Genomic DNA, 23,913 nt, shown 5'->3' with positions numbered 1-23,913 from the left:
CATACCTGCGTAACACTTCATCTATCTCGAGTCTCTATCTATCACAATTGGTTCATATCATACGGTAGCCCAGATACCATATCAGAGGAAGACTTGGAGTTCAGCTGAACCTCCTCGTGGCCGCCGTCTCTGGATCTATTGATTGTCTTAGTCGGGTTTCCTCTCGGTTGTATGCTAGCTGACATTCGACCGCCAACCTCCAGCGGTTCGCGTAAAGTGCCTTTATGACAAACTCTAGCCCAAATCACCCTCAAATATTGTAACCCATGTTGACGCGACCGTTTTTGGCTATTTGTACCAGGCGAGTCTAGATGGATTCGTCTAGTCGTGCGTTTTCATTATTTCAACTGCTGCAACTGCAGGTGCTGGTGGAAAATGATACCCCAGCGCCCAAAAAGGCAACGGCCCGGTCACAAAATGGACGGATGGGTGGTGTTCTGGGCCGGTAGTACGACCCCCATTTGTGGTAGGCATGCGATGCGGCCACGATCGTTAGAGTATGTAGCTACATACATAGATATCAAAAATAACCACGGGCCGTACATAACCTCATCAGGATGCGCCCCGTCCTTTCCCATTGCTGTGTAGAATCCAGATTCAACGGTCACTACTCGGCTAAGTAGGCACCTTGCCGCTCGCTTTTTCTTTGAGAGGGTTTATTGACTGTCTTGATTGCGATCTACCGCGGTGGTCGGGAGAATCTGATCAATCATTCAGCCAGATACGGCACTCCCTCTGCCCCTCTTTGTCGGCGGGCAAATTGGCTGGTCTCTGCGATTTGGGGAGCACCTCTGTACGGCGTATCTGCTCCTGCGAGGCCTCGAGGGTATATACACGGTTGTCGTCGGCACTCGCAGCGACGAACTAGGTAGCCGAGTGCCAGAAGATCTACACTCGGACGGCACGGCACGTATTTGGGACTGCGCAAAACCCGGCTGCAATTGGCTTTCGGGCACGCGACTAGGAAAAGGAAACTTCGGATATCAGGGGCTGAAGCCATGCTGCCGACTACGAACATGGGAGGTGTGATAGGGACGGCGGCGTCGCTGCTGAGGCTCCTCGGTATCCTCGCCCTGCTGGTGTGCTCCATCTTTTCGACGGGAGTGGTGGGACAAGAAGGGAAGACGCCGGGGCTGGGTGAAGTGCTGGCGGGCCAGAAGAACCTCACGACATTCTATGACTTGATCCGGGTAAGTCAGAGAGGGGATATGTGATATCGGAGACACCCAGGTTCTGACATGCTCTCTGCATCAGAAATTCCCAGAGCTGCTACTGCAGCTTCCCAACTTGAACGGCGTCACGGTAAGGAGCCCCTGACAAGCAAAGAGGAATCCAGAAAGCCAGAAGTCTCTAACAAAGGCACAGATCGTAGCCCCCCACCAACGAAGCCTTCGAGCGCATCCCCCTGACCTCCCTCAACGGCCTCTGGAACCCCGACGACGCCGCCGTCGCCGTGCCCATCCTGCAGTACCACATCGTCGCCGGCCAGTTCCCCGCCGACGCCATGCAGCCGGGCGCCCCCGCCTTCAACCCGACCTACCTGACGTCCCCGCGCTGGACCAACCTCACGAGCGGCGGCCAGCTGGTTAGGGCCGACAAGCAGCCCGACGGCTTCGTGGCCCTGACGACCGGGTCCGGCAGCCGCTCGAGCCTCGTGCCCCTCTCGGCCGACGGCCGCCTGCGCGACCTGCACTTCACCGGCGGCATCGTCCAGGCCGTCGACAACCTGCTGATCCCGCCCACCGCGCTCAAGGAGACGCTGACGGCGTACTCGGACCTCTCCTTCCTCGGCGCCCTCTACGCCGCGGGCCTGTACGACGAGTTCGCCCAGTGCGGCAGGAGCGGCAACTGCACCATCTTCGCCCCCTCCGTCCGCGCCTTCCGCGCCGTCAACAGCACGCTCGCGGGCCTGAGCCGCGACGACTTGGCAGCAGTGCTGCGGTACCACCTCGTCCCCGGCCAGGTCCTGACCTCGAACCTGCTGCTCAACGGGACCGTGCTCCGCCCCTCCCCTTCGTCGCGGCAGCAACTGCAAGTCCGCCGCGCCGGCAACTACCTCTACCTCGGCTCCGCCCAGCTCGTCCAGCAAGACATCCTCTTCGCCAACGGCGCCGTCCACCTCCTCGACAACGTCCTGAACCCCTTCCTCTCCCCCCGCCGACGCCGGCGCCGTCGCGACGCCCAACCCGGCGCTCGGCACGCAGCCCCCTGCCTTCCGCACCGGCAGCGCCGACGCCGCGTTCGCCACCGTCACGGAAGCGAGCGCCGTCGACGCGCTCCCGCAGCCCTTCACGGCGGCGCTGCCGTGCACGGCGAGCTGCCCGGCGCCGACGGAGGCGGAGAGCGGCGCCGGGGGTGATGGGGCCGGGGCCGGGGCGGGGCGTACCTCGTCGTCCAGCCTTGGCTTACCGACGCGTACGAGCAAGGGGCAGGCTGCGGCGGCTAGGTGTACGGGGGGGCTTGTCCGTCCTGCTGCTGCTGCCTTGGCGGCGTTTGGGGTGGGGGTGGGTGGATACTGGGGCGTGATGTAGTGGTGGTGGTGGTGGTGGCAGGAATGGGCCTGTGTCTTTGGTTGACGAAAGTGAAGGATCCATGATATGACGAAAGACGAAAGATATTTCGCTCGCGTAGTAAGACGACGCTGGTAGGTGGTCCGGTCGGGCTTAGTATCCGTCGAATATCGGGTGAGATGAGCCATGTACGGGAGATGGAAAAGGGGCGTGTCGACGGTGAGGCCCCCCCGAAACAGCCAGAGGATATCAGTGTTCTTGGCAATCGGAAGCCAGTCTGGTTTCTATTCTCGTTATTGAAGAAATGCAGCTTATGTTTACCAACAATACTACTTGTAATCTTCATTTGATCGGGCCTCGAGAACGGGTCTGCATGGGAGGGCGGTGCTGTGTGATCTGCAGCGAGGTTTAGGGATCTTTTTTCGCCGTCGAGTAATCGGCAACAAGCACCAACCTACCACAAGTACACAACCCACGCAGACAAGCCATGTACAGATTGTTCACAAGTGGTAGTGGCAATCAGTCAGTGCGCCAGCATACCTTTCGAGCATCCCTTGGCATCAGGGTTTTCAATGTGAGAGCAGATTCGTCAGAATGGAAGATACAGCACGTGGAGCGCCGACGGCCAAGTCAATTGGAAACATGCAAGCGTCAATTCTCGGCAATCAAGGGGGCCATAAAACCAATTTTACGTTTCTATCTATCTTACATAATTATGAGAGGGGGAGTGTTGCAAATCCTTTGCCCCCCATACCAAAGGCATGTCATCCACGCGGAAAAACGTGGCGGCCATGGATATGGAAAAGACTGGCATCCTGATCTGCCCCCCAGATATGCCAAGAGAAGTAAGGAAATGAATGCCATGTGGCTCTAATCTATTCTGTGGAATAAAGAAAGAAAACAAAAATGAAAGAAAGGAGCCATTCCCGATGTAACCGGCCGAGAATACAGATGTATCGGCCGAGAATACCGACCATGCAATCATCCATCCCTGAGGCATACTCTTTTGCTATTTGCCGGACCAGTTGTACCCAAAGCGAAAATCAAACCAAGGAAACAACATAAAGAGGGTGTGGAGGTGGTGAATAACAAGGAAATGCTCTGACCGAGTGCGGAAAGGACTGCATCAAAGCAAGAGGATGAACATATAATAGTGGCCTTGTTGGTTGGAGATGGTAACATGAGCCACTTCCCTCGTAAGCAGAATGGGCTATCATAACCAAAGTTCAATAACCAAACATTGTGTTCTTCCTCTCCAGGGTCCTGACATCCCGGCACATTTCGCAGTCGCAACTGGAGGAAAGCTGCTCTCCACCAGCATGAACCCGCGGACATGTACCAGAGGCGCCAGGCGACAACTAATCTTCTGGAGGTATAACACGATGGTTTCGACCCGGTTTCGTATATACGAGACTTTCTTCCCCAGGATACGGCTCCGCTAGCAGCCCTACACAGTGTTGCAAGGGTGAAGCTTTGGTTATATCCCATTGACGGCATCCGTCAGGATCCGCGACAGTGAATATGGGACATTGCAGGTATGGTAGTGTCGCATCCACGGGGCCTCCGGCCAGATGGTGATGTTGTTCTTTACCACCGCATCCAATCGTTGGAATGGGTTGGGTGTTGCCAGATCCTTTGCCGAACATGGTCTTAGCCGTGCCTGATCCAACTGCCTCTGCGAAATTAAGGACGGGTGGCGCTAGCTGTGGCAAACTTCTAGACTGCAAGATATCTAGGACCATGTTCCCAGTCTTCTTGGCTTAACAGGCAGGGACGGTGAGATCAGCGACTGGTGTCAGTGAACGAGTAGGCGCAGTCCCAACAACATCTCCCTGCGCGTGCGGCACAGACGGGGAATAGTGGAGCTTATAAGCCAGGAAGCCAGAACCAACAGCAGTGGATGCCAAAAACTGGAGTGCTGCTAGAATCAGGAGCTGTAAGAGTCCACCGGGGATACTGCCGTGGGCAGAAGAATCCTCTCGAGGCCCAGTCTCACTAGGTACGCAAGCTGTGCTTGCAGCCCGAAGCTTCTTGCTCTTCAAGACAGAAATCGCTGCAAGGCGAACCAAAGTAGAACCTCCGCTTCTTCGGCGGGGACTTGGAGGAGGCGTTGGCTCCGGTGGACGCGGTGGACCCAAGGGGCCCGGTCTAGGTTGCGGACCTGGAGTCGGTGGTCGAGGAGGGTGTGGAAACTGTCTGTATGGCAACTTCCTGTCGGGAAAGGACTGTTGCAGGACGGCTTTCTGGATGTTGGTACCTGGCGTGGCAGTGTTCTCGATGCCGATCGATGAGTGTTCAATGAGCTTTGCTGTATCAAGTTTCTTACTTGACGCACGTGTATGGTGTGAAGCATGGCAACCTTGGGGAGGTTCTGCGAAACGAAATAAGAGAAGCATGCTGATCGGTTCTTGGCGGTCTCTATCGACAATAAGTACGCAGTGGTATGGATGTGTTGCAAGTGACGAGACAGATAGAGGGCTGTCAACCGTTGAATAAGTCTGCAGGTGATTGCTTGCCTGTACATCAGAGTGATGGGACCTGTCGAGAGAACTCATACCTCATTATATACAACTCGACATGCTTCCTCTAGTCAAGCAGAGGTTGGTATCAAGTTGAGTCAGTATGGCACTGTTCTTCCTCCGCCCCCATGGCGAAAGATGAAGCTGCTTTCTGGAGTGAAGGATGTTCCTCCGAGGAATCCTGATAGCGGGCCATTCAGTCTATACCCCTCGGCTCCCATGGCGTATCTCCTTTGCCAGGGACTTGGTGGTAGGTCCAGAAGCGCACAGTGTATGCCAGTGGGCGAGCCAATGAATGACCTGACGCTCATTTCATTGGCACCAGTTCGCCTTGTCCTATTCGTGGAAGTGGCATATCTGACAGTCTGAGCCATGGTTCGAGGGGACATGATCGTGATAGAGGTTGGCAGGCTGTTGGCCCTAGCATTCAAGTCCACCGAAGGCAAGTCAGCAAAGCCATTCGACATACCTGATGACTGCTGCATAGGTATGGCACAGCACGAATAGAACGGGATGCTCAGCCCAGACATCCCAGGTGTACGGATCGAGTTGGGCGAGGAATGCGCTGAGCCCAGGCAGAAAGATTCGGAGATCGAGAATGGAAATGGAGGACATATGCTCTGTCATGTGTTTTGGCTTGTAGGACGGAGGCCAATCATTGCTGAACAAGAGCCGGAGCGGAGCAGGCATCAGCTGCAGTAACTCTGCTTCAAAATCATCAATAAAGGTGATGCAAGGGCGGGAAAATGGTCGTATGGGATTGCTAAGCGGCGTAGCAATGAGTCGTACATGGTTGACGAGGACAAAGGTTGTGAGGGTGTATGGTTAGTCAGATGGCCGGGCAGCCCTCTCATCGATCCAATGTTAGTTAGTGAAATGAGTCAATGGGCGAGGAGGCTTGTGTAACTGCAACTTGATAGCCAATTCAGTGTCCACAGGAACTGAGTTGCAAAATTGAAGTTATTTTGGTGATGGAGGTCGATCGGCAAGAAGGCGATGTCGGGAACTGGGCATACTTTTGGCCCCCGCGGTCCTGTTTAGGTTGGCAGGATTGAGTACCTGGAAGCCCTACAGAGGCCTGGACTGCACGACAGGTGGGGACGTAAGACCCTAAGGTTAGACCCTGGCTCGGTGAAAGAGCCAATTGGGCAGGCCCGTCACCCGTCACTGCTGATTTCGAAAGCTTCAGCGGTCGCAAGTTCTGCCACACTGGGCAGGTACGCAGGCAAGTGACCGATGGCATTCGGTTGAAACTTCACAGCAATCACTACATTGAAACGAACACATGACGGCATTCGGTGATGGGCAATGAAGGTCTCGCAAGTGGCTACCTGATTGATGGCTGTCCCGAGTGATTCGATTGGAAGGCAGCCGCGCCCCCTGCCCTGCGTCTGCTCCTGCTGTACGCAGTGCTGTCTGCTCAACTGCTGCAAGCTGCTGCTGTCTGTACCTGCATTAGGATGCATCGTCCTCTACTGGACTCGGATCCGACCACTAACAACAGTGGGTTAAAAAAGCTACTGCCTTCCACAATTTATTAGGCATTCTTCAGGTCACCCCAGTTCCCAAGCTCCCAAGCTCCCAAGCTCCCAAAATAACCCTCCATCCAGCGCAACCCACTGCCCCGAAGCGTTCACGGCATTGCCTCCGTATAGCCACTGCCGCGCGACATTCGATTCAGCCCTATGGGGGCCTATGGGGTGGTCCCCTTTTGGGCCATTACATCATCCAGAGATATGCAACCCCCAACCTGGACTTCCAGCGAGAGACATTCCCCCTTCCCTCCCTCGCTCCGATGACACATCCCCGATTCGTTTCATGTCATCAGGCATGCCTGGCCTGGGGTCCGACTTGCCCGAATGCCATTTTCGAAATAGGTTAGACTGCGACGAGCTGACAGGGTTGACTTCTTGGCGCAGGTGAACCAAATCGCTGGGCCTGGCCTGCAATCGGGTCCGCGGTGTTACGAGCTCGGTGTTACGATCGATTTTTTTCTTTTCTTTGGCTGTTCCGACGTCTGTCGCCGATTTGCCGACCTAACATCATCTACACTCCGATCTCGCCAACCAACCACAGCTGTCGAGTCCTCCTTCGCAAGGGGCGCCTGCTGCAGCTCAGCCGATACACGGACATGTTCCACGGGACGCATTCGATGGTCAATTGTGCGATTGGGTTGGCGACGGGCCAGTCCAGAACGGCCATCTTCCTTCAACGCCTCTCGTTACCTCACAGGTTGGGCAGAGAGAGAGAGATCGTCAAATCCATCAATCCATCTGCCAAACCCAATTATTGCGTCTGCCCGTATATCATTACGTGCCCCTCTTAAGAGCCTGTCCTTCTTGGGGCCGAGGTATCCCTTTCCCATATACACATATTATACACACTTGGTAACGACAAGCGACCAAGGCAAATCATGTCGAGCGGCTACTCCCGCGACTTGGGCGGGGTGATGGGCGAGTGCATCCTCGGCGACTGCGTCAGCTCCACCTCGTACGTATAGTCGGCGCGGATGCCGTGTAGGCTTTCTTTGTCCGACGAGGAGTCGCGCAGGCGCCGCCAGTCGCCGTCCCCTTGCGCGTGGACCGTCGTGACGGTGTTTCCTAGGTCGGCCGGGTTGCGGAACGCGCTCTTCTTGCGCCCGCCGGCCCCGTGAGCGGCGTGCCGCCAAACGTTACCAGCCCCACGGGCGTGCTCGCGCCGTTGTTGTGACCGTTGGACGCGGCCTCCTGCGATGACGACTTCTTGACCTTGGCCAGGATCAGCCGCCGCAGTGACGGCAGGGAGCCTGCTACTAGACCGATGGCTGACTCGACGTTGGACCAGAGCACGATGTTTCCGACGTGGTCTAAAGAAAGGGGCAACAAGTATTAGCATGGTGCGTCTGCATGTCCATAACTGCAACAACCTGTCAGGCACTTACAGGGGAGGTTATCGAGCGGCGTCCGGTAGAACGCGATATAAGGGGTTCGGATCATGGTCGAAATCGACGCACTAGACAAAACGCTGGTTAGTTCGTACCCTTGCCTGGAGCGACTCCTCACCACGACGCCAAGTGGCAACTCGAGACTTACAAGGAACCGAAAGAAAGCAGGATTGTGACGGAGACCTTGGTCTTGAAGGCCATTTGCGTCCGCCAGAGAATGACACCCGGCAGTACTGCGCACGCCATGTCGGTGGCGATGGAGACGGCGGTCGACGTGTACGACAAGCCGATCATGGCATCCACTGACGCGCACTTCGCCTTGCCCTGCGCCACCAGCGCCGTGTTCCAGTTCGCCTCAACCGGCGAACACAGCATCAGGACGCCAATAAAGGTCGTGAGGAAGTTTCCCACGATAATGGCCAAGAGGAGGATGATGCAGAACCGATACTTCTTGTTGGTGCTCGCAATCCGAAACAGGGTGATGCAGATCGACCCTTTGATCAACATCAGGCCGCAGACGTAGATCAACATCCAGATCATCAGGTACTTGGTCGCCTCCATCATCATGGTCGGGTTGAGTTTGGCGTTGACGGTCCCGAGACCGTGCATCGAGCCGATGCTGCCGAGTATGACATCCACGATGTAGAGGATCTATGTTTTTTCAGGAGTTAGGTCAGTCAATGTCGTCGCTGCTGCGTCGCGTGCCAGTCCGGCCGGCGCGCCCAGAGTTGAGGGAAACTTACCAGTCCTCCGAACATTAATCCGTCATCCAGACCAAACGTCTTGTCGCGGGCACGCACATAGCTGCGCAGGCTGACGACGACGATGGAAATGAAGCCACAAATGACGGAGGTCACGACCGTGGCGAGGCCCGTCCCGCCGAGATGTTCGACCCAGAGGCGGTCAGGATCGACGGTCGACGCCATGGCGATCTCCCTCTCCCTTCTCGATTGCTTGCCTTGTTTCTTTGGGTTTTCCCTTTCGAAAAATTAAAACCGCTGCCGGACGGGGTGCTCGTGTATATGAAGCGACGGCGTGAGCCCGGATCCCCACTGAATTTCGAACGTCGCTGATGCTAGATCATGGCATATAGGTTTGGGGTGCTGAGCGAGGGCCGACGATTTCTAGACACGCCACTTGCAACACACAACGGCGGGTGGGAACGCTAATATAGGGAAAATGGGTTTGATAGCGACGAGGCGCTATTCAGATGAATGGGGTCGATCGATATGTCGATGGAAAACGAAGAGTATGCGAATGTTATAGTATGTAGTAGTATTGGTTGGGGAGGGTTAGACTACATAGGTGTAGCCCGTCCAACTGGGATGAACTGGTGAGAGAACGCCTGTCAGGGAGGGCATATTCCGCTAGTCCCCAGGGAAACCCCAGTTGCCACTTCTTTTTATACATAGTAATACTAACACGCCACACATCACACGGCCGAGATGGATAGGTTGACTATACTTACGTACAGACAGGCAGGCAGGCAGGCAGAGACAGGGCATGTGTGCAAGCAAGCATCTTCGCAGGCATCTTCGCAGGCATCTTCGAACAGCACAGCCAAGCCGCAAGGGCAGAGAGCGAGCGAGGGAGGCATTTCATCAGCGTTGTAGCGCTACGGAGCTAGGTACAAACAAGTAAACTATGTCCCGTACCAATAGGTCGGTTCCAGTGGTTCGCCCCGAAAAAAGGTTCCCAGGAAAGCCGAGGTGCCTGTCCTATTCGCTTGCTTTCGATTTCAGCTGTTTCAACTGCTGGGGGCCGCGGTGGTATCGTCGTCACCGAAGCGCCAAGAAGCGGCTCATCAGGTTTTTTTCCTTTTTTTTTTTTTTTCTTTCTTCCCCTTCCTTCTTCGTCTTTCTCGAGTTTCTCTTGCAAATCGAATGCGACATCACGAAGAAGGGGCGGTCGGCCTTGGCCAGGGCCCTATTGGGGCAGATGAGCGGGAAGCTTTGTCCCTCTCTCTCTCTTTCTCTCTCTCACTCGAGTGAGAGAGAGCGAGACAGAAAGGCCGGGTCCCGGGACTCGGGGGGCCGTCAGCGAATGAGGTAGGGCAGGGCAGGATTGGGGGGGGCCGCGCTGCCCTGCCTATGGGGCGGTCCCCTTTTCCCTCTCGTTTTCCTTTACGGGCACGATCATAGCTCCAATCATTAGTACCAGGCAGGGCAAGGTGAAATATGGAAGGGGGTAGGTGCTTTAGACTACGTATGGGCTTGTCTGCACACCGTTTGCCTACTTGGGAAAGGGAACCTTGGAACGAACGAACAAAGGAAGGAACGAAACGGGCCTTGGTCATTCCGTGCAGAGACGCTATGCTGCTGCCGCGGTTCGTGTCGATTTGTGCTTGTGCGTCTGTCTGTCTGTCTGTCTATCTGTCCGTCTGTCTGGTCCGTCTGTCTGGCGTGAGATAGAGAGGAGCAAAGAGGAGGAGGATGGAGCAGGAGGTCGCGCGGCCGGGCCCAGGCTCCTGATCTGGACAAGCCAACGGGCACAGTTCACTCGGGTAGACTACCAAACAAAACACCCCATGATCATCCGAGATGGTCACGAAAAGCAGCACAATTATGCCTTCGGACGGGGAAAAGACTATATCATTGGAATCTGGTCACATCTCACAAAAACAAAGAACGAGAATGCGCCCGCCATGCCATGCACGACACCGGCTGCCGAGTCCCAGAGGGTTGGTACCGCAAAACTCTATGCCACATGGCTGGGTAGCAGCTGTGTGTGTGTGTGTGAGTATTCATGCATGTACATGCGCATATGCATAAAGTACATAGTTCCCCTCCTAATTGGTGCGTTACCGGCACGCCGTTTGCTCGAGTCAGCAACCTTGTCCATCGTCCAATGGCGGCGGGAGGAGCTCGATCCGGCAAAGGCACACATGCCGGGGGAGTTGACGAGAATAGCCTGAATGCCTAAACAACCAGAGCGAAAACTTGCTTTTTGATAATTCTTTCTCCTTCCAGAAAGGATTGGCGAAAATATGGCAAGCGAGATGTTACCCTTATTTCCCAGGGCGCTTCGCGTTGCAGGGGATAGAGAGGTTGAAACCATCGTCTTCTGTGGCCGTGGAGCTAGACTGCAGGCGCAGGCGCAGGCGCAGGCGAGCTTGGCGGGCAGGCGGGCAGGCGGACAGGCAGGCAGGCAGACAGGCAGGGAAGATGCCAGCCATGAAATGGAAAAGTCCCCAGCCAGCTCAAACCCAAATCTCTGCAGCAGGCATCGTCTACAAGTACAATACTAGGTAGGCTGGCTGGTACAGTAGCGAGCAGGCACGGCAGGCAGTGGCAGGCTACAAGGTCACCCTTTTTTTTTTTTTTTTCTTCTCCTCTCTCCGGCCCCGCGGGCACAGGGACAGGCTCCTGGCGATCACTTTCCCTCTTCGGGACATTCCAATACAATACAATATGCGCGCAGGCCAATCAATCCATCCCATTTGACCTGCCTGCCGCTGCCCTGCGAACCGGGTGTCGCGACGTCTGGACGTCCTGTTCACCTGCGTCGTCTGGAATCATGCCGTGTCCCGTGGTTACGCACCACGCGTCCACTCGAAGCGGGCCGGGAGAGGGAGAGGGAGGTACTTGTAGTAGGGACTGGGAGAGAGGCGGGCTGCCGGAGTTTGCTCCTTTGCCTTTGAGTAAACTTGGGGCTGGGTAGGTTAGGAGTTTCTGGTTGTCGGAAAAGGATGCACCATGCCCCCCACGTGGAGCCCGTTACCAAGAGGACGACAGTCGCGGAAACCTTTTTCGAAAAAGCACGCGTGGCGGCGGCCACAGATTACTCGTTCCGGTCCTCCTCCCCGGGGAATAAGAAGGTAGAAGGCCCCCCAAAAGAAGAACGCCCTCTATAAGCTCCGTCGAATTGAGTTGATGAACCAAGACTTGAAAACCCGGGACATCCATAGCGGTCAGTGTCAACGGGTGATGCGAGAGCTCTGTTGACATATGTCAGAAAGAAAACGAGAACCCATCGGTGTTACCACCAGGACGGGCGCACTAAACCCCATCCGAATCGTCCCTAAAACGTTCGATCTGGTACCCGTCGCGCCGTTCGATTGTACAATAGCGTTGCACTTGGTCGGGGTTGTAGTGAAAACTCGTCGGGTGGGCGATCAATTGGGATGACTGGGCAGGTTACATTTGCAACAACTTGCAGGGTAACCTAGAGAAGGGCAATGACAGATTATTGGACGGGATGATTGGGATTCACCAAGGGGGAAAGAATTAAAAAAAACCAGATGATTTCCAAACTGCCCACGCGGCTGCTACTCGCTGCACATCCTTTCTATCCTGGGACTAGACGCACGCAGCTTGCAGCGTCTGCATGGGCGAAACAGGAAGATGGCCCAATTGCCCAAATGCGTGCCCATTCGCGTCTCTCTCTCTCTCTCTCTCGTCAATGTCTTGCATTGACAGACTGAATCGTGCATGTCGCATTCTGACCCTCGCGCAGAGTCATGGGAACCCGGCCGTCCATCATATACTTGTCAAGTACAAGCCGCCCAACACGGAGGCACCCGCCCGCCCTGCGATATTCCATCCCCGTGCCTCTGGGAATTCTCCTCCCACTACCCGCCCAGATCTTAGCAGCTGGAGCTGGAGCATCCAGAGGCTACTACGAGGTTAGGAGCTGATCAGGCGGCCGTGCTTTCTCGATCTCTCCCTTTTCCCTCTTGTTGCCGTCGCCCATTGGGACTAGCATCGTGCAAAGTTGAGACCCTGATCCCGGCCTGGCAACTGGCCTATGTACCCATTTCCTCAATCTTGGGCGGTGGAGAGAGCCGCTGCTGGTTCGCTAGCGACGACTCCACCCCGCGGCCAACCCGGAGCGGGGGCCTGTACCAGCCAATGCCCAAAGAGGGTTCGTTCGTTCGCCTTATTAGTGGTCATTATGTAAGTCGTCACGTCTCTTGGTCTTTGCTGCATTCGCACCTTGCCGGACGACTGCTTGTGTGTGTGGCCCATTCCCTCGTCCACGTTGTGGCTTGAGTGGTGTGTGTGTGTGTGTGTGTGTGAGTGTGTGTGGTGTCCGTCGGCCATGTGTTTGTTGTTCTGTCCTAACTAGTCCGTCTCCCCCTCTATCGAGTAGAGTAGTAGTAGTCCTACTGGCTTGTATATCATTGGGTCCCCGCCGCTACCTACCGACCGCCAGAATCGCGGATGGATTATATGGAGGTGTGATAGGTGATAGGTTTAGACTTCCCGTAGGCCTGTCCCTGACCGCTACTGACACCGACTTGACTGGCTGGGGAAACCCTTCAACCTCGCTCGTGGGAGCAGTAGCAGCAGCAGCAGCAGCAGAAAAAGGGACCGGCCGTGGGCAGGCTACCATGGAGTCTCCAATCCAGCATACAGATCGCAAGGTGCGGAGGATGATGCGCACCTCCCTCGCACTCCCTCGCGGATCGACTGGTCGGGGCGGGGTTTCGGATGGGGAGAAGCAAGAAAGACGAGGGCACATTCCGCGCCATCGCAAAAGATAAAGAAAAAGGGGAAACGATGATAACAAGGGACAGGCAATAATAATATCCTGATGCCGTGCATCATTCATTAGTCGATCGAAACGAAAAATAAAAAAAGAACGATACTACCTTCATACTTTTTCCTCTTGCCGATCATTGACCTTGCTAGCCAATATCCGTCCAGCTTCGTTTCATACCGACGACGAAGACCCTCCCTCGACCACTCGCACACGAAAGTCAAAACGGAACCGAACACGAACATCATCAATATGGCTTCTTCCGCAGCAGTCAACATGGCCAACGGCCGCGTGCACGAAGGAAAGCTGGCCCTCATCACCGGATCCGCCCGAAGTCAGTAGATTGCCGTCCCATTATCGTCCTCGTCGAAACACTGGAGGGGCAACGGAGGACAGAGGAGAACAGAGGAGACCAGAGGAGACCAGAACAGAACAGAACACTGACATGACGTGCGATCTGAAACAGGCATCGGCGCCTCCATCGCCCGCAAGCTGGCCGCCCAGGGCGCCAACGTCTGCATCATCTACCTGAGCGCGGCCTCGGACGAGCCGGCCCAAAAACTCGCCGCCGAGCTGGCCAAGGACCACGGCGTGACGGCCGTGCCGTGCCGCGCCGACGTCACCACCAAGGAGGGCTGCGCCACCATCCTCAAGACGTCCGAGCAGTCCTTCCCGGCCAACAAGAACAGCAAGACCGGCAAGCTGCAGGTCGACATCCTCGTCCACAGCGCGGCCCTCTTCCACGCCATGCCGCTCGAGGCCGTCACCGTCGAGGACTTCGACAAGGTCTACCGCACCAACGTGCTGGGCCCCATCCTGCTGACGCAAGCGGTGCAACCACACCTGCCCAACGACCGGTCCGGCCGGATCGTGCTCCTCTCCAGCGTCGGCAGCAAGGTCGGCCTCGCGTACCTGACGCTCTACGGCGGCACCAAGGGCGCCGTCGAGTCCATGACGCGCACCTGGGCGCGCGAGCTGGCGGAGCGCTGCACCGTCAACAGCGTGTGCGTCGGCAGCACCGCCACCGACATGTTCGCGCACGCGAGCGAGGAGGCCAAGCAGGCCATCGCGCTCTTCTACCCGCTGACGCCCCTCTCCGGCGTCCGCGAGTGGGACAGCCCCGAGATGAAGGAGATGGGCCAGAAGTACGGCGGGCGCGTCGCCTACCCCGAGGAGATCGCCGCCATCGTCGCCAACATCTGCAGCCCCGACGCCGCGTACCAGACGGGCTGCCTCATCAGCGCCAACGGTGGGCAGTGGATGAGCTCTTAAAGGGTGTGGGTGTGGGTGTGGGTGTGGTAGCTCGTGAGGAGGGGGGAAGAAGAAAGAAAGTTGAATAGTGTAATGCAAATGAAATGAACAGATACCCAAAACATTTTGGGTGACTACATGTCACATTAATTACTTGAATGGGGAATGCTCGATGTGTGATGAACCGGGCGTTTCATTCCTGTGCCGCCTCGCTTGATGTGCCTGTTCTTCCCAAGGGAGGAGCTGAGTTCGTCCGAGGAGTCCAATGATGGCTGATCTTTGCCTCCCTTGCGCCTCTTGGAACAAGCGAGACACGCCTGCCCCATATGAACCACTTGCCGTAATCATCATGCAGTCGTGCTCAACCAGGTAAAGCAGCAGGTCGGGCATATTCGGAATAGTAGCAGCAGAGGATAGGCTAAAGTTATGGGTGTAGTTGCTGTGGTAGTCAAGCACCAAATTGTGCACTACCCCGCGATGTTACAAAATCATTCCGAGGGATTCACCACCAGATTGATCCAAGACACGTCCTCGGAACTCAACCTTGACAAAATACGAAATAGAACGATAGAGTAATCATGTATCACTTATCTTAAGAAATTAATGCGTATTGGATTTTCACTACTCTAGCCAGTGAACGAAGGTGTCGCTTCCAACATAGTATTTAAAACCCCACTTACCCTGCTTTTCTTTTCTAGTTCCCCTTTTCGTCGAACCCGCCTTTGTTAGAACAGCGGCGACGAAGGACCAGCCCGTTCTTACCCCGCAACAACCCCCTCCCTCGCCGCCTCCTTCTTCGCCGGCGGCGTCTCCCTCCACTCCCACCCTTCTCGCTCCCCGGCGCCGCCCCGGCACCATCCCGAGCCGCCGCCACCTCGGCGTGGATGGTCTTGGGGTGCTTCCGCCCCGTCAGATCCGCGACGATGGACCGGAACGTGCGCGCGAGCGTGTGCCGCCCCTCGAAGACGGGGAACAGCCCGACCGCGCCCAGGCTGCAGAAGATCCAGATGATGCCCACCGTGACCCAGCCGGTGAAGAAGGGCTTGCTGAAGATGTAGCCCGAGCCGTACATGGGGAACGGCCAGAGCACGAGGAAGGACAGCGTCAGGACGACCGTCGTCCACTTGGAGATGCGGCTCGCGCGCGCCAGCTGGATCTGTTCCGATTGGAACTCGCCGGCCGTCTCCTCGCGCCCGCCCACGGTCCCCTCGAGGTCGACGCCCGCCGTGGTCGCGACATCATGGTCGTCTCCCTTGCGGATGGCGAGCATGCTCTGCCAATCGTAGTGGTCCAGCCCAAATATCAGAGTGAAGACGGGGATCAGCACGAGGGGTGACAGCAGCGCCACGACGTTGCCCGCCAGCATCGGGTTGTTGGACCCCGTGCACACGACCCCCAGGTTCCCGCACTCCTTCTTGGCCGTGACAAGCCACGCGACCAGCGCGAAGGCGAGCCCGAAGATGGGGGACAAAGCCGCGGCCCACTTGTTCTGCCCGGCCCAGACGAGCGTCAGGGTGGCGGGGATGACGGCGGCCGAGATGACGACGCCCATCATCAAATACAAATAGCCCATGGAGATGCCCGCGTAGTATAAGCCGACCGAGAAGGTCGAAATGAAGAGCGCATAGCCCACGACGATGACGTGCGACATGTAGATGAGGCGGCGGCCGCTAGCGTCGGGCTTGATGTAGGTGCGGTAGAAGTCGTAGGTAAAGATGGAGGAGACGGCGATCAGCTCCGACGAGGTCGCCGACGTCACCGCCATGAAGACGATGAGCAGGGTCGCGATGGCGCCGCCGCGGCCGAGCAGGGCGACGGCGGCGTAGGGCAGAACAAGACCCGCGGAGACGTCGGCTTCGGACATGCGGTCCGGGTAGGTCGGGAAGCGGGGGGTGTCTTCGAGGGCGAGCGCGGAGAGGCCTAGGGTTGTGGCCTTATAGCAGACGAAGAGTCAGTGGGAGTGGACACCTCAAACGGAGGAAAACGAAACTTACAGTAAGCCAGGGGATGGCGAACCAGCTGAGACCACCCAGGATATATCCGGGCAGCGCGTGGACCGGAGAAGCCGCGATGGCCTTGTTGTAGTAGCCGTTATCGAGGAAGACCGTACCGAAGTTGCCCACGATGTTGATGACGAAGAAGATGGCGCCCTCTTTGGACCGCATGGTGAGGTAGGAACCCTCGGTATTACCCTCAACGGGATGAGCTGCGGCAGCTTTGACCTGTCATTTTCCCGCCGCGTCAGTACACTAATCTAAGGAGAGTCACGTTTGCGTACCGGGTCAAGGGTCATCTCTTACCAATAAGTCATACACAGCGGACGGGGAGCCGAGCGCGTCCCCGGAAGCATACGCTGTCAGAGAGAAGATGATGATGATTATGATCAGAATAAAGGTGTGAACCCAATCTGTCAAGATGGTCGCCTTCAAGCCGCCAACGATGGTGTACTAAAGCCCGAGGAAAGTTAGTCACTCCCATATCATCATCTTCTTTCAAGGAGCGCCGCCGTTGACTCACCAACACAACACCCAGCGGCAGCAAGTAAATCGCCGCCACCGTATGCATCCCCGTCAACGCGCTCACCGTCGCGGAGCCGCCGACGATGAGCATCAAGCTGACCAGAATATTGGTCGCGAGCCCAAACACCATGAAGACGACGTGCGCGACGGTGCCGTAGCGCGCCTTGATGACCTCGAGGAACGTGTGCCCGTGCGGCGCGCGCCGCTTCAGCTCGATGGCGAGCGTCGCGAACAGCAGGATCTGCACCGTCGCGCCCGACGCGTACCAGAACGGGCCCGAGACGCCGTACCGGTAGCACACGCCCGTGCTCTGCAGCAGGGTCGCGGCCCAGGTCCACGAGGACACGACGGCGGAGCCGACGAGGCCGCTCTTGACGGTGCGGCCCGCGGTGTTGAACATTTCGGAGGTGACGAGCTCGGAGTTGTAGCGCTTCAGGATGAAGGTGGTCAGGATCTGCAAGGGGATAGGCCATGTCAGGTTACTCGATTCTTGACATGTAGCTCTGTTTGGCGATGGCACATGGAGTGATTCCATCGCTTCTGAAGAGACCGTACTAGCTGGTCGCAGCAGATAGGATATTGTTGACGACTTACCATTCCCAAGGCAAAGGCGAAACCCAAGCCGAGGACGATGCCATAGCCCACACCGGGCTCGAGCGGCGGGGAGATCATGTCGACGGTCGCAAGATCGCAAGTGTTTCCTTACTGATATCGCACAGTCCCGGAGTCACGGTCGGGTTGGTGTATGTGTGCGACGGGCGACCCGGCAGGTAGGCAGGGCCTGCAGGAGCTATATAGCAGAGCGCGCAAAGCGAGATCGCAGACAGATAGATCTACGCGAACCAATGGAGGGGTTACCGAGGGGTTAAATTCATCTTACCCACGATTCATCTGATCTCAAGTACAGATAAAGCTTCATATCACATCAGAAGAGCCTTCCCCGCGTGGGTTCAGGGTCCAAGAAAGGACCGGAGTCGGGTAACCAAACCCCCCACCTGCAGGGCGACAGGGCGATATCTGCGCGAGTCGTCTCGGTAGCCATCGAATCATGTTTCCTAATTCTTTATTGGATACTGATACACCGCAGCGTAATAAAGTACTCACTCATAGGTTGTAGGTAGCGGCTGCTGTGTTGCACAGCGTGGGTGTGATATCGTAGTCTTTGGGACGGGGGCTGCATATGCGAGGGACCATCCCAAACTTTCTGCTGGCGCTACGCCACATGCAGATACTCACTGATAAGCATGTTTCACCGGCCAAATCTGCTCTCATGTAGAGCTATCTGCCATCCTCAAAAGCAATTGAGATAGTCTCTAGAGGCCGATTGCCTCCTGCCAAATCAGGCATTGCTCTTTCTCTCCAACAGGGGGAGAGAGAAGAATATCTCCGTCAGGCTGTGCCGGGTACTTGTCGGAAGAAGCCTCTGAGTGAACACATTGAACGGGATCGTCATCAAAGAGATCTGCCAGATAGAAACTATCTATCATGGACTCGATTCTGGGCACAAAATGCTGTAATGAAAGCCCATGATGAGAAGATGTGACTCCATATTGACATGTAAGCGGAAGAGCTTATCTGGAGGCATTGACCAATCAGATATAAAGTGCAAGCTCACTGATAAGAAGATGCGGTCTGAATGCGGGAGTTATTTTTTAGCTCTCCCGTCTGGGGTACCTTGCGGCACCCTCCGACGTCGAGCTGTGTCGCTCAGCCCAAGCCGATAGATAACCAGCTACTGCTGTAAAGGCTGGTGGGCTATCGACAAATCAGAAACCAGCTTTGGCTTCGCAGGTAAAGTGTTCATGTAAGGCCATGATACTACTCCAACTTGCCACTCTGATAACGACAGGGTCAAGGCATGGCGTTTCGCCGTCTTAGTGTTAGCAGCTGCCACTCAACAACATACATTTAGGCACTTGATCATGAGTGCAAAACTCCAAACTCATTTGCATCAGAGAAAATGGGGCCTGTGGGTGTCATTTGGCAAAAGGAAAAACAAAAGAAAAAATGTACTACAACATCCAGTTTGATGACTCGGCTGGGGCTCGATCCCAGGACCTTCAGTGTGTTAGACTGACGTGATAACCAACTACACCACCAAGCCCTTGCACTTGTAAATTGTAATACGAGTGAAGGAGACTTCACTTAATACCTCATATATACGCTAGATTTCAATGCTATAAATTACACTCAATTTACAATGCACTTTCTTTTATGCATCATGGCGAAAAGCTCATCGTTTGATCCACTCGGTAACTCCCAACAACAGGAACCTATATAAACACGCGCAAAAACTCCACCAAGGCTATGATCGCCATGGCTTGGCCGTACGGCATACTGGTGATGGGGATGTCGTAGTAATGCTGCAAGTCGTGGCCCATGCCCGTACCAAAACTCGTGTTGCGCAGCTCCCCCCGCTCGTCGATGTTGTCCAAGACGGCCTTGATGGCTCTGACGGCCACCGCTTCGTGCTCCTTGCCCAGGTACCGTTTCCGCTGCCCCTTGAGCAACCCGAATGCGAACCCCGCGGTCGCGCTCGCCTCTTGGTACGATCCCTCCGACTCGGGCCGGTCGAGCACCGTCCTCCAGAGCCCCGTGTCCGCCTGAAGGGGCGCCAGCGCCTCGCACTGCGCCTGCAGGGTATCGACGAGGTGCGCCCGCAGCGGGTCGTTCTCGTCAAAGCCGATCAGCTCCAGGAACTCGGGCAGCACAATCGTCAACCACGAGTTGCCGCGCGCCCAGCGCGCGTCGGCGAAATTGTGCCCGCCCTCCTTGAACGTCCAGCCGTGGTAGAAGAGCCCCGTGCGCGCGTCGAACAGGTATTTTATGTGCAGCAGGAACTGCCGCTTGGCCTCGTCAACGTAGCGCCGTCTCCCCAGAAGCAGGCCGATCTTGGCCAGCGGCAGCACCGTCATCATCAGCGTGTCGTCCCACAGCTGCTGCTCGTTGACCTCGAGGTAGGTGATGTGCTGCATCCCGCCGTAGCGCGTGCGCGGCAGCTCGTGCATGGCCCACTCGGCCCAGCGGTCGAGCCAGGGCAGGTAGACCGGGTTGCGGGTGTGCTCGTAGACGCGCGCGAGGGCGAGGAAGCAGGACATGGTGTTGATGTTCTTGGTGGTGCCGCCCGCGGCGAAGCGGCTCGCGAACCAGGCCTCGATGATCTCTAGGTATTTCGACTCGCCCGTCAGCTCGTAGTACGCCCAGAGGCCGTTCAGGCCGATGCCGTGCGTCCATTCCCAGTCGTTCCAGCCTTTGGTGTCGATGACCCGGCCGTCTTCGAGAGTCATCAGGAACTCGCCCGTCTGGTCCTTGATGTTGACGAGGCCATCGATCAGGAGCTGGATCTTGGCGTGGATGTCGCTCGCCTTGAGGCCGTACGCTTCGGCGGGCATCTTGAAACCAGGGGATAGGTGGTGTCTTCCAAGGGAATGTTTTGAGTATCACCAGTATGTATTCTTCTTTATTCTTTTTCTGAAGGGAGCAAGCCGCCGGCAACGACTTCAAGTACAATGGCCAGCGGTATTCTCTACACCATTACTCTATGTACATTTTGGAGAAGCAGCTTGCCCAATCCCTTCCGTACAACGTGCCGAGCAATCTCGCAACGCCGTTGGTGGAGAAATCCCTTGGCTTTGGAGACGCCCTGCTTCCTCGGTCCGAAGCAGGCCGAATGCATCGCGACGACTTTGGGGGTTGCGGGGAAATGAAGCTTCCCCAAGCCATTGCCAATCATCCCTCCCGTCCTGTCAATGGATGCCTGGTCCGGCCGTGGCCGCATTGAGATCAGCCTTGACTCCACTACATGCTCAGGATAAACAACCAACCAATCTTCTCTTTTATTCTTTCTTGCCCAGAAGTGAATCAAGCATCGTACCCAAACGATGCGGGGTTGGTGAGCATCATTGAGGATAAAGGAACAAAAAGTGTGGGCCAATGTTACTTATGCTGACAGCATCCCTGGCCATTATCCCCAGACCTTACCCCAGACCCCAGATTCTCGGCCCAATATTACCCCATAACTGTCATGGGCAGATGAGATTTTGGGTTGGAGGAATAACATACGGCAAAATCAGCGGCCATTGCAGCAGCCGGAAGCTGGAGGCCTGGAGGCTTTGTGGTATGTGGTAGCGAGGTTGGTTGATCAATCGGACCAGCTCATGGAACACGCCAACTAGAGTAGCATCGACGAAAATCACCACCAATACGAGACCTTGCCGAAGATTGGGGAAGTGGTTCTCTTATAAACTTGAAGACCTACCCACGGCCGTACTTGATTGTGCTGCCATGACTGACCTTGTCGTTTTCCTCTTCTCCTTGGTGCCTCTGTGAAGCCTATGCAACTCTTGCAGCTAGAAGATCAGAATTGAGGCTTCTCCAGGCGTACAGGAAGACTCACACCATCTCACATCATGTCGGGAATCGAGGGTCCAGACCCGGACCTCGTCCAGCCCGCGCACCCGCATCACGACCATGCCACCAAAAGGAAGTCCAAATCCCTCCACGAGGCCGAAAGGACGATATCGCACGCCGAGGACGTCGACCCCAAGCACGCCGACCATGCCAACCTCGACCGCATCGACAAGGAGGTGGCCGAGTACATGACGGCCGACGGCCAGCAAGGCCCCGCCATCAGCGAGGAGGAGAACACGCGGCTGCGCCGGCTCATCGACAAGCGCGTCCTGACCGTCATGATCGCGACCTACTTCCTGCAGGCCATCGACAAGGGCACCATGTCCTTCTCGTCCATCATGGGCATCCGCGAGGACGCCGGCCTCCAGGGGCCCGAGTACTCCTGGCTGACGACGTGCATCTACCTCGCCATCCTGGTCGTCGAGTACCCGCAAAACTACATCATCGCGCGCGTGCCCGTGGCGAAATATTTGAGTTTTTCGATCGTCGCCTGGTCTATAGTCCTCGCCTGCCACGCCGCCTGCCGCAGCTTCGCGGGCCTCGTCGTCTGCCGCACCCTGCTCGGCATCTTCGAGTCGGCCTGCCAGCCCGCCTTCGTCGTGCTCTCGGCCATGTGGTACCGCCGCGAGGAGCAGTCGGCGCGCGTGACGTACTGGTACATGATGAACGGCGCGCAGCAGATCGTCGGCGGGCTGCTGGCGTACTGCTTCTCCCTCATCAAGACGGGCCCGCTCAAGTCGTGGCAGTGGCTGTACCTGTCGTACGGCATCATCTCCGTCATTTTCGGCCTGTTCGTCTTCATCTGGATGCCCGACTCGCCCATGCGCGCCAAGTGCTTCTCGGAGCGCGACAAGCGGCTCATGGTCGAGCGGGTGCGGTCTAATCAGACGGGGCTCCAGAGCCGCGTCTTCCAGGGCGCGCACGTCGTCGACGCCCTCACCGACCCGCAGACCTGGTGCTACGCCGGCATCCAGCTCACGACCACGCTGCCGACGAGCGGGCTCGGGTCGTTTTACGGCATCATTGTCAACGAGAGCCTTGGGTTCAGCGTGCTGCAGACGCAGCTGCTCGCCATGGTTTTGGGCTTTTACATTATATTCATCCTGCTCGGCTCCAATTGGATTGTCAATAGGTGGAAGAACGGGAACATTCTTACGATGCTGGGTTTCATAATCCCTTCCTTCGCCGGCACCATTCTTCTCATGACCATTCCTAATCAGACCTTTTCTCAGCATGTCGGTCTGCTCATCTGTTACTACATCACCCTGTCGTTCTGGTCGGCCCAAACCCTAGGCCTATCCCTGATGTCGCGCAATGTCGGCGGCATCACCAAGAAAACCGTGGTCGTCGCGATAAACTTTATCTTTTGGTAAGTTATCATCCATGTATTACATCATCGCCCGTCCCTTTTCCTGAACTTGACACTCGGGATACTAATTCGATGTGTGTCTCTCCCCAGGTCCGCGGGCAATGCGATCGGACCCCAGGTCTTCCTGGCCCGGGACAAGCCGCGTTACTTCATCGCCTTCGCGACGCACCTCGGCTGCTACGCGCTGCTCGTCGTGATCCTCGTCTTCTTCCGGTGGTGGCTCGTTCGGCAGAACAAGAAACGCGACGCGCTGGCCGCCGCGGGGGTAGAGGCAGCTTCGGACCGTCAGACTACGCACGCGTTCGAGGACCTGACGGATCGGGAGAACCTGAGCTTCCGCTACGTCTTCTGAGAAAAGGGGAAATGTTAATATAGTGTGATGTCAAAAAGGAATACTAAAGTTGATGAAAAGCATTCCGATTGCATCAATAGATTAAGTAGGGATCTGGAATAGACTTTTGCGTAATTGGCACCAAGAATCACAACCTATTTATTAGCCTACAATGTCCATCTCAAGACCACATGGAATCGCAATGTCTTCTACTTTTGATATCAAATCACGGCCACCCGGAATCGAGCTCTTTCATTATCAAATATTATTATATCCAAAGATTTGCCCATGTCATGTTGTCCATATGTGGCTGTCGAACGTTAGCATCATCAAGATGAACAAGGGAAAACAAAACAATTGACCCTTTTTGCCTACCCCGCCAACTCCTGGTTTTTGTCTACACCACCTCGCCTGCTCTATCAAGAAACCGTTTCCCAATCCGTCCATTACGCGTCTATGGGTATCATCATCTACCATGCCGTCTAATCGTCTATCCTCGCAATCAAGAAAGAGGAAGTCTCTTTAGACCTTCTCCTGTGCAGACCCTGCAACCTCGGGCTTCTTCCCCTTCCAGCACATCCACGCCACCGCGATCCCAAA

The 23,913-nt window shown here is 56.2% G+C and overlaps 7 protein-coding genes across 7 annotated transcripts; 3 read left to right on the top strand and 4 right to left on the bottom strand.

Moving 5' to 3' along the window:
- Positions 1-1,016: 1,016 nt before the first annotated feature.
- PG986_003709 (uncharacterized protein) lies at positions 1,017-2,359 on the top strand (the record flags this gene model as incomplete). The annotated part of the gene is made up of 2 exons (XM_066839931.1): positions 1,017-1,190; positions 1,373-2,359. The coding sequence occupies 2 exons, from the start codon at positions 1,017-1,019 to the stop codon at positions 2,357-2,359; spliced, it is 1,161 nt and encodes a 386-aa protein (XP_066704995.1).
- Positions 2,360-4,270: 1,911 nt separating this feature from the next.
- Positions 4,271-5,656, bottom strand: PG986_003708 (uncharacterized protein; the record flags this gene model as incomplete). The annotated part of the gene is made up of 3 exons (XM_066839930.1): positions 4,271-4,835; positions 5,237-5,449; positions 5,499-5,656. The coding sequence occupies 3 exons, from the start codon at positions 5,654-5,656 to the stop codon at positions 4,271-4,273; spliced, it is 936 nt and encodes a 311-aa protein (XP_066704994.1).
- Positions 5,657-7,453: 1,797 nt separating this feature from the next.
- Positions 7,454-8,878, bottom strand: PG986_003707 (uncharacterized protein; the record flags this gene model as incomplete). Its single annotated transcript, XM_066839929.1, has 5 exons — positions 7,454-7,660; positions 7,705-7,874; positions 7,950-8,020; positions 8,101-8,603; positions 8,696-8,878. 5 exons carry the CDS (start codon positions 8,876-8,878, stop codon positions 7,454-7,456), a joined length of 1,134 nt encoding a protein of 377 aa, XP_066704993.1.
- Positions 8,879-13,685: 4,807 nt separating this feature from the next.
- On the top strand, positions 13,686-14,705 carry PG986_003706 (uncharacterized protein; the record flags this gene model as incomplete). The annotated part of the gene is made up of 2 exons (XM_066839928.1): positions 13,686-13,767; positions 13,900-14,705. The coding sequence occupies 2 exons, from the start codon at positions 13,686-13,688 to the stop codon at positions 14,703-14,705; spliced, it is 888 nt and encodes a 295-aa protein (XP_066704992.1).
- A 673-nt stretch (positions 14,706-15,378) lies between these two features.
- On the bottom strand, positions 15,379-17,875 carry PG986_003705 (urea active transporter 1; the record flags this gene model as incomplete). The annotated part of the gene is made up of 5 exons (XM_066839927.1): positions 15,379-16,617; positions 16,679-16,906; positions 16,985-17,131; positions 17,202-17,657; positions 17,798-17,875. 5 exons carry the CDS (start codon positions 17,873-17,875, stop codon positions 15,379-15,381), a joined length of 2,148 nt encoding a protein of 715 aa, XP_066704991.1.
- A 1,601-nt stretch (positions 17,876-19,476) lies between these two features.
- Positions 19,477-20,595, bottom strand: PG986_003704 (unsaturated glucuronyl hydrolase; the record flags this gene model as incomplete). Its single annotated transcript, XM_066839926.1, has 1 exon — positions 19,477-20,595. The coding sequence occupies one exon, from the start codon at positions 20,593-20,595 to the stop codon at positions 19,477-19,479; it is 1,119 nt and encodes a 372-aa protein (XP_066704990.1).
- Positions 20,596-21,612: 1,017 nt separating this feature from the next.
- Positions 21,613-23,334, top strand: PG986_003703 (major facilitator superfamily domain-containing protein; the record flags this gene model as incomplete). The annotated part of the gene is made up of 2 exons (XM_066839925.1): positions 21,613-22,982; positions 23,073-23,334. 2 exons carry the CDS (start codon positions 21,613-21,615, stop codon positions 23,332-23,334), a joined length of 1,632 nt encoding a protein of 543 aa, XP_066704989.1.
- Positions 23,335-23,913: the final 579 nt, after the last annotated feature.

This window comes from Apiospora aurea (genome assembly GCF_038362705.1).
Source record: "Apiospora aurea strain CBS 24483 chromosome Unknown utg000002l_segment0_segment0, whole genome shotgun sequence".
Classification (NCBI taxonomy): domain Eukaryota; kingdom Fungi; phylum Ascomycota; class Sordariomycetes; order Amphisphaeriales; family Apiosporaceae; genus Apiospora; species Apiospora aurea.
The sequence above is the reverse complement of the archived record's forward strand: the minus strand, read 5'-3'. Positions and strand labels throughout refer to the sequence as shown.